This window comes from Gobius niger, assembly GCF_951799975.1.
Source record: "Gobius niger genome assembly, chromosome: 10".
Classification (NCBI taxonomy): Eukaryota; Metazoa; Chordata; class Actinopteri; order Gobiiformes; family Gobiidae; genus Gobius; species Gobius niger.
Window position 1 is genome coordinate 27,847,303 of NC_136861.1, and position 16,752 is coordinate 27,864,054.

Consider the following 16,752-nt stretch of genomic DNA (forward strand, 5'->3'; position numbering starts at 1 on the left):
CATAGGCTGCTTAAATAGCTCACTTAATTGTACTCTACTTCCTGGTGTTGTGACAAGGTCTGTCTCCGGTGGTTTTAATCCAGGTACAAATGGCTGACGTCGTGAGGGGAACTGGTCGAGGAAAAGACTGCAGTGGCAGGCGATGATATTTTCAACATTGTAATACCAGATTTCACAGATGTACCACAGACTTAATGGTGAACACTGTAAATAAATATGTATATATAACCTATATCACCCCTCCCTGCACTTGTACTGCTATATTTTATTGTTTTAATTGTTTGCTATTATGCGCAAAACAAATACATTGAAACATATTGTTATGAATAACTCAAACTAATACATAGACTCTAAATCAGTATTATCTTGGTATCTTGGTTTATGTGTCCTGTTTTTCATGCATATGTTTGAACCTGTGTCATTGGGGACCTGTGTAAATAAAGGATAAATACACGTTTGCCCCTAGTCCTCCACAAAGCTATTTCCACTGTGTTTTACAGTTTAAAGTAAAATACTGAATTAAGAGCGATTTTGGTGGATTTAAAACAGATTTGGAGTCTAGTCCCCTGACGATGGTTGACACCATGCAGGGACAAAAGAAAAGTGGAATATTTTACATTTCAAAAAGGTTGTGGAATATGAAGAATATGAAGAAGAAATCCTGTGATGGAATAACCTGGTCATTCAGGATGTTGTCAGCTGATCTCATTCAAAGTGTTGTTGCTGAGCCTAGACCAAACCAACTGCAGGGACATCAGATCATAACAGTTAAATCCAGGTGGCCACTTTATTTTTTGTTGGGCTGTGTATACTGTATATCAAAGTACTATAGTTACTGTATCATTCCAAGTCTACACTACTTACTTACTTAGGTGCATGAATCTTCCCCAGACACTTCCTTAAAGCTCTTTAGATAGAGTTGCACTCTGGTTATTGCCCCAGCTGAAAGGTCAAAGTACTGTCTGCATGTCAAAATACAGATGTCTGAGTATTACGTAATACTACCACAAATCTTTCAGCTACCTTTCATATGCAATGTCTGAATCTTAAAGCTTTTTTTTTTTTTTTTAATGAAAGATGTCAGGCCAGTCTGGATAAATATTTGAATGGATAAGAATGAATAATTTTGGCTAATTTTAAATATTTCAGCTTTGGATTTAAAAAGCCAGCCTTTAGAGATTGCACACTCCCTCTTCTTTCCGGTTAAAATGGGGATTTACTAACTCCAGCATCGCCATAAGCCTCCTTGACTCCAATTTCTCTTTGAAGAAGTTTCAAGCATCAAATTAAAAAGGAGGGCTAGACTTTGATAGTGCGATCTCAGCATGAATGTTTTTCGATTAGATCAGGAAAAATGCTCGCCCCCCCCAGGCAATTTGCTTTCCAATATGTGCCACGTATTTACAAAGTCGGGTGTGGGGGGGGGATTTCTTCAGATGATACGGAGCTCTTCGCGAAAGCCAAAAGGTGCTATGTAGGTTATCGGCTGCACATGATGCCTCTGTGAGTGTGATGAGGTGATAAATATAGAGGTGTATGAAGCGCCTCGGGGGAGAGGGCGGTGAAGTCAGCGCCAAATATGGGTAGAATATGAGTCACAAACATTGAACAGGCTGAGTTAAAAAAAAAAGGTGAAATCGTGATAAATTCAACCTTAACTATTGGTTCTCTGGTATTTTATCTTCTTTTCAGTTATTTCTCGCTATCTTCCACTGTATTCATATTTTGGACTTCACATAGTCCTTGCTTTGACCTGTTAGTCATTTACTGAAGTAGATATAGTCCAGTCAATAGACATAGAAGCAGTTATTAGCCAGATCAAATCCAGGTTATCTACACATGCAAATAAATGTTTAAACCGCCCCCTTTATAAAATGCTGATTTCAAAACATTTATATGTGATTCATGTGGTTTCGCCATCATGAACATGGTAAAAGAGGAGATCATAGTCACCACTAGATGTGTATCTATATGATATTATCACGTCGCAGTGTAAAGATCTCTGCACTCAGTGATGTGATTTCTATCCAGGCTTTAACATCCGGCAAACGTAGTTGAGGAGTTGCCAACAGCCAAGAACATGGGTTTTGCTTTGCCTGGCTCTGCCATACTATTCCCTGTCCATTCCACGCAGGAAATTAGTCTGGCCACAGAGCAACTGGAGCAGTTTGAAGGGGCGGGCCTAACATGCACAGATTGTCAGTGAAATAAACCAATTAGCATTTAGCTGTAGTCCAACTCACAAAAAATATGAACTGAATATAAACTCACACGGAGAACGCGGAGTCAAAATCCTCGACTACTTCATCCATGATTACTTTTGACTAATCATGGATGAAGTAGTTCGCTCACAAAGAAGTGTGGTTTATTAGGCTAGGTTTTGCCTATGGCTAACTGAAGAAAAACTATATAGAGTTTGCCAACTGTATGTGTACGTAAGTGCCATTTCAGTGTCATTATTTTTATGGTTTAAATGTATCTCGATTAATCGACTAATAATTGACTACTAATTGATTATTGAAATAGTTGTCAACTATTTTAGTAATTGATTAATCATTTTCTAGTAAACACAAACTTCAATAGAGAAAAAATGACATTCATATTTTTTTTAATTTTTGATGGAAACCTACTTTGTTTTTAAAGTTAGGGTATGTAGAGTTTTGTACATTGAAAATTTCATAAATAGCTGTCTGTGTCTCGTCCAATCAGAAATCAGCATTTGCTCTAAGAGTCTCCAACAAACATTCACTTTAAGTTTACTCCATCAACACATCCTCCATGGGCGGCGCTTAAGCTTTATGTGATTAAAAGAATGAAAAAATAATTTTTTTATATGTCATTCACGGCCAAGTGATTAATCGATTAATCGTAAAAAATAATCGGTAGATTAATCGATTACCAAAATAATCGTTGCAGCTCTACTTGATGCTGTTAAAACCATCTTCTGAACAGATGGTACACAGAAAATGCTTCTAAGGTCCAAGCACCTTCACGTTCCCTTCTCATCCTTTCGGTGCTTAAACTGCCTTCACTGCGCACCATTAGCATCATGCTGACAATCGTTTTGCTGCTACAGGTTCATTTTGAAACGCTCCACTTCTGTTGCGAGCGAAAGACAAACTGCAGAGCCAGAACATATTCTTCTATTCAAATCTTTGGTTTTAAAAAGTGGAAGAGTAATAAAAAAAAAAAGTCTTGAAGGTCTTCGAACGGCACTGAGACGGAACAGTGGCTTCATTAAGGACTATTACATGAGCTAATGCATATGTGGATTATAGACAGCCGCTGCACAGATTATTAAACATGTTCATTTAGGGGCTTTACACCTCGCTCCGAGTGTCTACGTCGCTGAGCCGCAATGAGTCGAGTGGATTGTACAAATCCGCTTTGTGTCACAGAACTTTAACAGCAGAAGAGAGAGAGGGAACAGGTCTCACACTGCAGCGGCTCAGCACACACCATATGTTTATCGACCGATATGAAGACAAAAGTACCAACATCTTGGCGGAGTGATATTTGTGAACATTTTGGGACTGGTTGCCTTTCGATTTTATAACAATTATTTATTTTTTACTGGATGTATTTGTCTTCTTAGTGTGACTTTGTATCCGATCCATTCCTGACCTGTAAACGGCTAAAGGTCAGTTCATCCTAATACGGCCGCTTTCATTTCAAACCTTTGGCACATGTCTTGGTTCACCTCTACCTGACCTCTGCAGAATGACCCGATCCATCTACACTATACACATCCCTCCCTCAGCAGCAGCGGCGCGGACAGATTCCATCTCTGACCGACCGTGTGACTTACTGCCGCTTTAGTCCCGGTGACACACGGCGAGCACACAAATGGCTTTGCAGGGGACCCGGGCCGAGGTGCAGATGAAACTGAGACCGCCGTCTAATGAAGACACAGGCCTCCCCCGGCGCGCTGAAATCGCATAATCCACCGCGACGTGCCGGGCTGACAGCGTGACTGGTTAACTGCTTACTTGTTCCAATAGACGCCGGCTGATCCTCATCTCTGGGCGCACATGCATTATCGGTTAGCGGTTGTGTGTCTTTTGTGATACCGATAATGGTAGAATAAATGGAGGCAGGATTTAAAGCGAGACACTGCAGGTGACAACAAACACTTCACATGCGGCGAGATTTTTTACTTTTCTCCCTGAACATCTTAGATTCACCCTTTTACGATGCTTATTTTATAAGTTTCTTGAGTGTCGCTTCAGAGAATCGTGACACAAGCTCGGCGATCCTTTGTTTTTCCCTTGTGTATTCATGCACATGTTTGTTATCCGACCGAGATGGCGCTGTAATATGGTAATGAGGGATATACATGTGCACAGTCTAGTAGACCCCAAACGTTCCCGTCTTGAACTTAACAATATTTTGAAGGGTTTTTCAGAGGGATGTTTTAAAGCACCCCTCCTTGAACCGCCACCTTAACGTGGTGGAGGGGTTTGAGCGCCCAAATGATGCTGAGAGCGATGTTGTCCCATGGCACACAGGCCCTAGTTGGTGGGTCAGACAAAGAGCGGCTCAGAAGCCCCTTATGAGAGACCAACAGGCCCAGTTAGAACCATGAGGTCGACCTTCCGTGGACCCACCATCTGCAGGAGGAGCCATAGGGGGGTTGGTGCAATGTGATTTGGGCAGCCCCAACAGCTGCCCCCACGACCCGGCAACGGAAAAAGGATGGATGGATGTTTTAAAGCAGTACTAAGTAACTTCTTTCCTTTCCGTAGTCCCTCTGGGGGCAATACAAGTGTTAATGGGATGATTGGAGGGTCTCCCCCTGGTGACTCTGGCCAGAAAACCACAATTGCAATTTCGCTGCTCCGACCCGGAGGCGCAATACACTCTAATGGAATCACGACGAAGAAGCTAAAAAAAAAAATCCCTGTTGACCTGCTGTGTCTCGCCTTAACCAAGCAGAACTAAAAGCAACATGTACATTAGGCCAGGATGAATGAGAGCGTGTTTGAGTGTGTGAATGTGGGACAGATGCAAATTAGCACATGACTACAATCCGGTGTGCTCATTATCATGCACCGTCCCGACACCAAATAAACCAATAAATCAGCCAATAGTGCATGTTTTTAGATGAATGGGTGAGGGGTGGGTGCTCCGTTGGTGTACTTTTGGCCATACAGTTTATTTGCAAAGTGTTTTAGAGCACAAGGGAAGCAACTGATTCAGCAGATCTTCACCTGACGCCTCTGAAATATCTCAGAGCTTTCACCGTAGCGCATGCAGTAGCAAGAGTTCATTAGCTTAGGTCCGTACTTAAATTTGATTTTGCAATTAGATCCTTCAGCAGAAGCAATCAATGCGTGTGATAGTCAATGCAAACTATTTAAGCTTCAACGTATTTTGTATGGATTTTTTTTCCTTTTTCTGCAGGAGGCTAGAGCCAAACCCACCTGTTTTGCATCTATGTACTATTGAACTAAATTTTAACTGTTTGACTAACTAAGAAACTAACTCATGTCAGCTGATCAGTATAAACTCAGGTGATCCCATTACCTATAATGAAAAGAGGGCCTGCTATTTATACCATTTGCACATGGACACCTGATACACATGAATGAATATACACTATTACCAGGAACTAATAATAACCGGATCAATTCACAACAGGAAACCGAAGAAAGATTTTTGTCTTTGAGTTTCAGACTGACCTACATTGTCTCACAGTGAGGTTACACTGGAGCTCCCCTTTCACTGCTGTATTCATTTGTTTTAGTGTCACATGAGGAAGACGCACTTTTGCTCCACTGTCTTTGACAGAAGAAAAGCTGAAAGCCGAGCAGGTCACCGACAGTGAGGGATCACACTACAGCACATGGGCCACAAATGGGAATTAGAGGCAGCCCTCTGCACAGGGGGGATTCATCAAATGAAACTGGCACTTTAAAGAAAGGAGCAGCAGGGGGCTGTGTGAAACTACAGTCTGATGTGCTGCCTTCAAGAACAAAGTTGTCTCTTAATAACACGCGTGGTTAAGTTCATCTTCATAAGTTTCAATTCCTTTTTTTTCTTCTTTCACTATGCCTTTACTTGTGCATATTTCATAAGACAGAAATGTGTTCAAGCAGTGTGTAGCTTAAAACACAGAATGATTTTTATGTGAAATGTAGATTGTTGTTTCAGTAAACTACCAATGAAACCACACCCTAACTTGAGTAATTAGAATTAGAACTCCTTAACACAGAGTTCAACAAGGTCCTTAAAGAGAAGAGGCAAAAGAACATCCTGGAAGTTCTTTCAATCTGTTCCTAGCCAAGATGACACTGTACCAGTTCAAAATGCTCAAAGAGCCAAAAGGTGTGGCTATCCCATATGTGTCTGGGATAGGGGAAAATCGGTTTCTTAGGCAGCATAAATATATATTTTGTATTTAGTGAGATAGTCTAGTGACTCCACAGAAATATGTGTATTCCATTCACTGCAATGAAAAGTGCAAAGAGCAGTACATTGGGGAAAGCAGCCTTCATAAGAGGATCTATCAGCAACGTAAGAGCAGCAGCAAGTTTAATGTGAACTATTCTGATTCTGGAGTTTTGTTTTGAAACTGGCATCACTTTTGATCATGTGACTCTTTTGGGCGCCTCATGTGCCGCAAATCTTTCCTAAAGTGGTCTCACGCAATGTCTGAATCAGATAATCTGTACCTTCATACCAGTGTGAGATTATTAATTGTATTACGTACAGGCCCCTCTCCCCTCCATTAAGGACAGGCACTCCACCCGTCTCACCCGCAAAGCCGTCAGAATCACCAGGAACCCTACGCTTCAAGGTAGTGCCTTCAGGGAGGAAGGAATCCACGGGCCAGGTCCAGTCGACTGAAGAACAGTTTCACACACCAGGCCATCGGGAAGCTGCACTCCCTCTCTTCCCTGCCCTCCCTTTGCTTCCACCCCTTTCTCTCCACCCCCTGCTCCACAAAAAGGACCAGAGAATGAACTATTTTGATTCATTTGACATCGATTGAAAACCCATTCCACCCATGTCACTCCTTTTGCCACTTTTTGTATTGGATTTACATTGAACCCATTATTACAGTGGACAGTGGCACAGTTGGTAGAACGGGTCGTCTCATGATTGCAAGTTGCCCGCTGTTGTTGTGTCCTCGGGCAAGACACTCCACCCTCCTTGCCTCCGGTGTGTGCGTGCATGAGAGTGTGAATGGGCGACTGGTTCCTTGCCGTAAACCGCTTTAGGCCAAATGAAGTTACATAAGTTGAGACCATTTACCATTTTCCAGTGAGGTAGGCGCATTTGCAAGGTACTTCCATTGAAAACTCCATCGAGGGAAAAAAAAAAAAAAAAAAAATCAATATTCTGAACTGTTGGCTTCACTCCTACATTATGCATCCCTCTGCTCCTCCTGCGGAAATGCCCAGATTGAGCAGTAAAAAGGTCTGGCGTATTCTCCAGACAGAAATTCAGTCAAATGATTTAAACTGATATCCAATTTCCTCCTGTCTTCCTTCTATCTCTCCCCGAGAACACTCCCCCTTCTCCATCATCTTCCTCTCTCTCTCTCTCTCTCTCTCTCTCAAGCTGTCCGCTCTCGCTGTGACAGTGACGTGTTTATCTCAAGCTGAGGCCTGGCTGAATTGCACCACACAACTTTCATTTCTTTCTTTTTCTTTTTTTCTTCTTCCAATTTAACACTCACACACACACACAACCGCCAAATATGTCGCTGAGGACTCTTTAATGTCCGACTGTACGGGGTCGGGAAGAGGATTAGCCGATTTGCGGTGCGTGCCGATATTGTGAAGTCACGGCAGGGCGTGTTTGCATGCAAGAGAAGGCAAAAAAGAAAAAGAAAAAATGTATTTCTTAGAGTTTTTTTTTTCTTTTTCTTGACAGAACGCGTGATGCACTTTGCCAGAGATTTGGAGCAAATTTAGGCCAAGAGAGCGCTGGATGAAGAGAGAGATGAGCCGGGGCGCTCGCAGACATAACAACAACACAGTGATATAAAGTGGGAGGACAAAAGACGGCTTAAAAATTGGGGACGGCTGGGGACTGGAAACTATGCTGCAACATTTCATGCCAAAGCAGCCGAATGTTTTGATACCCTCCTGAAAAAAGGGAATCCAATATTAAGTTCCCCCTATTCATGGCGAGCGGTTTCGGGGCTGCACGTCCCCAGTTCGCGCTAATACCCAGTGGAATTTGCAGTTAAATCTAGTTCACGTTATCTAAAATTTATAGCATTTTTGAAACGTTCGGAGGGAGGGGGGGGGACATTTCGACTTTGCTTTGTCTCACGCAGTAAGAAAAATGAATAAAAATCAGTTTGCCAGTGCTATACCTGTATCCCCACCTCGTATGTCTCTTTCTCCTTAATCCTTTCCCCTCGTTTCCTAATTCCTCTCTCTCTCTCTCTCTGTCTCCTCTCTTCCTTCCTGTCTTGCCGAGTTTATCACAGCCTGCCTTTCGCCTGCGTCTCTTTCCCCGCGCTTTGGTTCCATCTAAATCAAAGCGCTCAGACTGCAGTGGCACGCATGTTGTCGAAGTGCGGCAGAAGCAATCCCCGCGAAGGGAGCCTGCGACGGGAGAGGGAATTTGCATACAGGGTGCTGGTAATTATTCTCAACAGTTGGAGGAATAAAGAAAAAAAAAAGAAACACGTTTGTCAGAACTAAAGTAGACACATACAGGCTGTAAAAGGAAGGATTGTAAAAATGAACCAACGCTGTAAAAGAAGTGACATATGAGGTAGAGAAGCGCTCATTTTGCTGAAGGTGAGAGAGAGAGAGAGAGAGCGTGAGAGAGAGTGAGGGGAGGGGAGTGAGCGGCGGAGGGGAGGAGTGAAAGCGCGCCTCGGTGGATGTGTGCGCGAGACACTGCCATTGAGTCCTGCCACAGAAGAGCAGCAGCAGCAGCAGCAGCAGTGAGAGGAGCGGACAGGAGTCGGACGCACACGGAGCCAATACTGGATATACTCAAGGAACAACAACAACAACAGCAACAGCGCGCTGACGGAATAGCTGCATCTCACTGACTTCTGTTTGGACATCCACAAGCAGAGCACCAGTGAAAACACATACATATGATATATATATAAAACTCCTATACATATATATCAAATTATGCCTGTTTTCAGAGAAGCTGCAGCCGGACAAGGACTAACTGTCAGCAAAACCAAATTGACCGCTTGAAAAAATATGGGGGTTTAATATGCAGCAGTTCCCTGAAACTGTTGCATATTAATTAGTCTTTTTTTGTTATTTCTGCTTTTAAGAAAAGAATCAAAGAAAGACTTGACCAGAGAAATTTATTTGTCATTTTGGGGGGCCAAAAAAATCTGAGAAAAAAAAAAGCTCAGGCTTGCTGCAGTCCTTTATTTCCAGAGGGGCTTCTTTTGAAAACAGGATATTTCCCCAGTGCGCCGCTGCGCTGTCGCATCTCCACTTGTCTTTGTCGTCCAAATGAGCTGGGAGTAGTGCAGATGTATAGAGCCCACGAGCTTTTGACCTCACTCTGAAATCTCCGTGAGGTAAGTTCAGAGGCAAAAAGGGAATAGTAAACAAACTGGAGACAAAAGGAAAGCAAGTGGTAAAAAAAAGAAAAAGACGCCAAAGATCCGTTATGTAGGACACTCCACTCTGCTAAAGTGAGTGTGCACAGGCAGAGAGATCAGAGCCTCCCCTCAGCAGCAGCAGCAGCCCCCCCATCCCGCGCTGTAGCCCCAGCAGCCCCCGTCCCGCTGTAGCACTTGTAGGGCAGAGTGAGTGACCGAGCACTGGTCCTGGGCCGCTCAGATCTGCAGGCAGGACAGCTGTGGAGAGTCAGGAGCAACAGAGACTCTAACAGAGCAGCAGCACAGGGCACAGGAGGAGAGAGTGCACGAGAGCCACTGACACTGCCATCTCTGTAGGAGCACGTCCTGACCACAGCCGCACGGAGACTGGACTGATGACACCTGTCTGACAGAGTGGACTTTATAACAACTAAAGAATCTGGGACGATTTTTTTTGATCAGGAGGAGGAAGTGAAAAGATGTCCACATCAAAACTGAAAGAGCTTCCTGTGAGCAGTACCACTGAGAGCTGGAGGATGAGAGGAGCAAGTTGAACTGAACACTTTTTTTCTGGAAATAATAACTACTAACTTGTGGAGCAAAGACAGGACTCTAATGTGGTTTGTTTTTTTACTAATGCTGACCGGAATTCACAAGGAATCCACAGTTGTTTTGTTTACGGATTGTTCCACTCAGTGGGGGGGTTTACTACAGTGGATGTGCCAGAGGCAAGTTCATTCATAGGTAACCCGCCCTCTAAAAGTGGATTTGCTCCAAGGCTCTGGTTTTGGCTTTGCCTGTGTACTCTGCCGTCTGTGAATGACATATGGCTTTATAAAAGGTGACACTTTCTCAATATCACACTATTTGTTTACAGCCTGCACATACTGGCCGTGACTGCTGCGTATCAGTGCATGTGAGAGCTGCTCCCTGGGGACACATTTCTTCTTGTTAAGAACATGCTGAGAGTGAGATTGATTTTTTTACCATTTGTCTGCTTCCTGATGACAGTTACTGTGTGCAGTGAGAGCACCTTCAATGGCAAAGGACTGCTCTGTTTTCTGCAGGCACGTTAAGAGGATAATGAAAAGAACCGCCCCTTTCCCTCATGAATGACACAGTAGTCATTTTGTACTAGTAAGGTGTCAAGCCAAGGCAGTCAGTGGCTTTTACTTTGACGTTTAAGTTGCATCCACACAGAGCTAAAGTACTGTGCTAAATGAAGCCCAGCATGGCCCCTACAGTGAGTTCTGTCGTGGTTTGCCTCAGTTTGGCCATTGTGCTGGGGTTGACCTCTCTAGGGGGGCTGGTACAGCGGTCCAGAGGGGCACTGGCACAGGCCATGCCCAATAACCAAACAGAGGCATCACGGCTCACAGACACTGCCCTGCCCACACCCAGTGGAGACACTGAGGACCAAACAGCCCCCACCAGCACCAACCGCTGCTGGGGCTACTACGACGTCATGGGCCAGTGGGACCCCCCTTTTAACTGTAACTCGGGCATCTACAGCTTCTGCTGCGGCTCCTGCTTCTACCGCTTCTGCTGCCAGTTCAAAGTGCACAGCCTGGACCAGACGTCCTGCTCCAACTACGACACTCCCGTGTGGGCCAACACCAAGGGCCCTGTGGCTGCAGTCACCGAGGTGCCCGAGGAGCCCTACCGCGACCGCACGCACATGATCGTCTACATCATCTGTGGCGTAGTGGCCATCATGGTCCTGGTGGGAATATTCACCAAGCTGGGCCTGGAGAAGAGCCAGGGAGGACAGACAGACATGACCAACTCCAGGTAAGAAGCACCTGGCCTTTATATCTCATGTTTGGGTCACTTTCTGAGAGATTTAGTTGGTGGAGCGACTTGGGAGAATATACACTTAAAACTTGATTGAATACGTCCAGCATTTCTTTTCTCATAACTACTGCTTTTGTCTATTCGAGTCCACGGTGTTGGCGCTCTCCCACCTGTTTGCGTGTGGCTACTCCCCTGCCTGTGCGTACTTCTCCATAACGATGTGATAAGGGGTCACCACAGGGGCAAAGGATCGCTCATGAATCACAGAGAGGTGATAATGTCTGTGAAGTCAGACACTGAGCTGCCGCACGAGATTGTGCAGAGGTCAGCCAGGCGAAGAAGAGAAGAGAAAATATTCAAAGGCAGGTGCTCGACCCCCCCTTTGGCTGTTTTCAATATTAGAATGATGAAGCATCAAGCTGCTTGGTTTGACATTATCCAAAAGCTTAATTAATGTTATATGTTTGTATTTTGTGAACGAAATGTTACTATATGGATTTAATGTTGGTTGCTTGCACTTAGTTGTAGATGATTAAGGGATTATTACAGCAATATGGGTGACTTTAAACTGGCAACTTAACAATGAGGAGGTTCCCAAAGCATTTAGGTACTTTTTAAAGTAATCCTATTGGTTTCCAATGTTTAGAAAGGAATCTCTGTGCAGATCAATAAAGTCTAAAAAGGCGACTGGAAGTGGAGTGGAAGCAATATGATTTAATATTGCATTATTTGATTTAAAGAAACAGGCCACCGTTTTACCATACTGTGATATGTTCTTACCTGAGCTTAGACGAGTTGATATGTACCCGTCTGGTCTTTGTGCGTGCCCGTGGAAGAGCGTGGTAACTTCCATCTTCACCCCCGTTTGGAGCTATAGGAATATGCTGGGAGAGGCCAAAAGCTAACAACATCTTTGGTCGTTTTGCGTGACTGAGCACACACACAAAGACCAGACAGATATGAATCAACTCATCAAAGCTCAGGTATCTCAGTATGTGCAAACGGTGGCCTGTTCCTTTAAGTTAGGTTTTTTGGGCAGTGTTAATGATGGATAACAAGAGATTAGAGAGATTATTATGGTATATGATAATAATTTCAACCACATGTTGCTCAGTATCTCACACTTTGTTAGAAAACGATATATTGATCTAAAACGTCTTATTCAAACTTACCCTTGGCCTTTCTTCCTGCTTCAACATGTGCGTCTGTCCATAGGCCCCGCCTCCCCACACCCTGGACATGTCAGAAGTCGCCTGTTGTTTACATTATTGTCAGATTATTTTGACTGCAACATCGGCCCTAACGAGATTTTCTGTCTGGAAGCCGACAGACAGAGACCACCTCTTCTGCGTCACAAAGCCAGCCACTACATGTTTGACCATTAACTCTGACCTCCCGGGACGTTTCATCAGGTGTGTATAAATAAGACACCGCAGCCGTGGTCCGCAGAGATCGAGGAGTGCTGTTAAAGGCTGGCCCGCTTGCGTCAGAGCTGAGGTGAAAGCTCACGTGAGACCGAGACAGGCCGCGCAGACGTGACACATGAGCCCGGTGGTGAGGTGATAAAGGACAAGGCTGATGGAGCGTGAGGGGCGCGGGAGGAAGGGCAAGGTTTTGTGACAATGATGCAGGTAGCTGCCATCACAGGGTCAGTGTCGTATTCTACTTGAGATTTTTGTTATTTTTAGTCCACTTTCAGTTGCTGTGATGTTACGATACACGCAGGATTGACCCATTGACGCGGAGTGTATATACGACATGATGCTCAGTAAGTGAACAGAAATAAATCTCAACTGTTTTATTAAGGGTTTACACAGGCAGCAGCAAGTCCAGTGTTTAATGCCGTTTTGAATGCCACAAACACAGGAAAACATCTGTATATGTTTCATTGTTTAAGATTTGCAAACATTTCATCAAACTGGGGAAAGAGAATTAGGCAAAACGGTCAAATTTTGGTATTTTCGATGAACTTATACAGCAAAAAGTGTTGAGCAATGTCAACATTTTCCAATAATTATATAAGTAATTCCATTTTAATAACATTTAAGGCCTTGATTTTGGCAAAATTTATTTCATGACTTTTACTTTTAAGAATTCTGTTCCTGCTCTCCTCATTTTGCAAACTAAGAAGGGCTTTCTGGTTAAAGAGGGGAGGAATTTTATTGTTTGCTTTCAAATTTCACTGTCTCTTTCCTCACTTTGCAAACTTACCGACTATCACTTTAAGGCGAGACACGGCAAGTGAAAATATAGATTTTTTTGATGGTTGATATCCCGGAGTAGCAACTATGTCGCTTCGCAAAGCTGTCTTTCCCTCACAAATTTTGACAGATTTAACATCCACGCGTCCCACTATAATCCAAATATGGTATTTTCCCTTCTGCGAGACGCTCGGTACGGAAGAGCGGAGAAATGTGCCGAAATGTGCCTTTTTTTTTTTTTTTTTTACAGATTTTTTCACTCATGATTAGATAAGTTATAGATATCAAAGGGACTATACAGTGTTTAAAGATGTTAAAACGAAGTGTTTTCCTCCCCCTACATGTTCCAGAACCCAGACCTGTTCACCACATCTGCCTCTAAAATCCTGCAATGTCACTCAGAAAGTTAATTTGGGTCCGAAGTGCCGTCATGCACAAGCTTAGTTAGAGACTGCAGTTACAGATAAAACCTGAGGTGGCAGTAGTGAGCATAAAATGACCAACTTACATCTGGTCACTTTAAGATATCTGAAATCCCCTCTGAAAAAATATTTGTTCCTAGTATGTCAACAAAATAAAACCATAGTGTGTAAGTTGAGAAGAAGCTGAGCAAATATATCCATAGTTAGTTTCCCACACATGACAACGACCACATATTATATCAAGCAATTCTTGCTCTATATTTATAAACAAACGTCACATTCCTCAGACAAAAACATATTCTAACTGTTCAACTATCGTCACTTACCCACTGGCAATAGGAGTATGAGAATACCAGGGTTCGTCAGTGCTCAGCAGTCATTTCAGCTCTAGTCCTCACAATGATGTGTTCACAGGTCATGAAAACTGTGCATAAATCTGTTCCGTGCATATTGTAATAGTGCTGCCCCTAGAGGACTGTTTACTGTTTACATCCATATAACACAAACCAAAACTTAGCCCCAAACTGCTGTCTCAGGAGCATAAAATTCTAATTGCATCATTTCCCTCACTGACAGGTTGAATTACTTTTATTGGAAATAAAACTAGCTTTAAATAGCTTTATTGCAAAAAAATGACTCACAGTGTTTGCCTTAAAGGGGGGGTATTATGCAAAATCGACTTTTTCAAGCTTTACATCATGTTATTAAGTCATTCCCTCATTAAAAACATGCCTGAAGTGTTGCCTTAGCACATTCACGTATTTTCGAGTAATCTGTAAAAACTCCGATGGCAGCCATTTTAGGGATAAAACGCCTGATTCCTTCAGGAAACGCCTCCGACCTCCAGGATACGCCTCCGACCTTTCGTCACCAGCCGAGTAACCAACCACTGCCCCTCAGCAGAACCCCCTCCCCGCAGTGTCTAGCCCGAAGATGTAAACAGAGTCATCATGGAGGATTAGCTTCATGTGTTGTGAACCGGAGCCACAGCAGACTTTTACAAAGACACACATCAGTGTTTCTGTTACCGAAACACCCAGGATTAAAACCGGTGACAAGAACACTTATTTCAGTGTCTGGTTCTGCGCTGGGCCTTGATGATGCACAGAGCCTCCGGAGAAAGCTAATGCTAAGCTAAACCTCGAGTCATCACGTGAAAACGAGAAATATGCACACATAAAGTCAATAAAACCACCACACACATAAAGAACCGTTTAACAATGATCACACACGGAGCCAGGCTTGTTGATTTGGAAGTTTATTGCTCACATTTCATCTACAATGGGTCATAGCATAGAGTGGCTTTCTCCCGGAGCTAACAAGCTAGCCGCGATAAGCTAACGGGAAAATTCACTGAATACAAGCAGCATATTATGCATTGAAAACGTCACTAAAACAGGCAACTGCTTGAAGCAGCCTTTATGATGATCACACACGGAGCCTGGCTTGTTGATTTTGTAGTTTATTGCTCACTTTTCATCTACAGTGAGTCGTAGCCGAGTGGTTTTCTCCCGGAGCTAAGGCACTATTAGCCACGACAAGCTAACAACCTTCACCTTCACAACATTCATTGAAAACAGGCAGCATATTATGCACAAATAACGTCAATAAAGCAGGCAACTACTTGAAGCAGCCTTTACGATGATCACACAATGAGCCTGGCTTTACACATTTGTGGTTTATTGCAGACTTTTCATCAACAATGAGCTGTAGTCGATTATAACAAGCTAACGGGTAACCTCGAAAAACCACTGTCCACCTGCACAGATAATGTCCGTCTTTGAATCGTATGGTCTGCAGATCCTGGTGTCGTCCATGGGGGTATAGTTAGAGATCCATAGGGCATGGCAGATGCAAAGAGATAGCCTCCAAACAGCAGTTATTTTTCAGGCAAGAGCCCCTTCCAAGCGTCCGGTGTGGAAGGTTTGTCTCCAAATAATATCCTGTGTGGCCATTGTTCACAAAGTGATAAACAGTAGCTCCTTTCCAACAATAAAAATTAAAATGCACCGATCGTAGTTTCAATACTGTTGAGACGACGAGCGCAGTGTTGTGATGCCACAGACAGCGTGTGGAGGGGGCGTGTCGGAAAGGGTCAGAGGTTCTTAAAGAGACAGGGGCCTATTTCAAGTCTTTCGCTACCGCCATTTTGAAAGAGCAATTTTATACAAGGCAGTTATTCTAATTTACTGCATTTACAGACCAGCAGAAGGTTTCGTCATCATTGTAGTGTGCCATAGACTGGTGCTATGTGGCTGAAAAAAGCATAATACCCCCTCTTTAATAAAATCCAAGAAAGAGGTTATCTAACACAATGGGCCGTCGTTCTGGCCTGTAAGTGAGCGGGACAGTGTGCGGTCACGTGAAGCCTCGTATTCGCGCTCCAAATAAATAAACCCACTTGGGCATTTAGGTGGTAATGTTGTGTAACCACGGGGGTCGCACAAACGCAAAAGACACAATCGTTGCGTGCACACGCACATACCTCTCATTATAGCCCTGCTCTGCTCCTCCGCTCCCACGAGGCCGCTCCTGTTTTTGTTTTTCCTCTCCGCCTGTCTGCCGCTGCTGCCTGAAATCCACCGCAACGAAAAAAATGAAAAATTTATACCGGTCTTTGATACATGATTCAGTGCGGGGAATTAGCCGGTTTAATTAATACGTCTTGAACTCGTAATGACACGCGGTGTGTAGCTCTAATGATGTGGAAAGAGGAGCGCGAAGGAAGAAAAAAGCGGCACTCGTTAAAAATCACCGGCATTAAACTTGAAGAAAGGATTATATAGAAAGAAGT

The 16,752-nt window shown here is 43.6% G+C and overlaps 1 protein-coding gene across 1 annotated transcript in view; it reads left to right on the forward strand.

The window, feature by feature from the left end:
- Window positions 1-8,853: 8,853 nt before the first annotated feature.
- LOC306968602 (protein shisa-8) overlaps window positions 8,854-16,752 on the forward strand; it is a 70,970-nt gene continuing 63,071 nt past the window's right edge. The window contains exon 1 of the mRNA XM_079564030.1: window positions 8,854-11,332. Coding sequence (XP_079420156.1) covers window positions 10,761-11,332 — 572 coding nt within the window. The 5' untranslated portion in view covers window positions 8,854-10,760. The remainder of the gene's footprint in view (window positions 11,333-16,752) is intronic.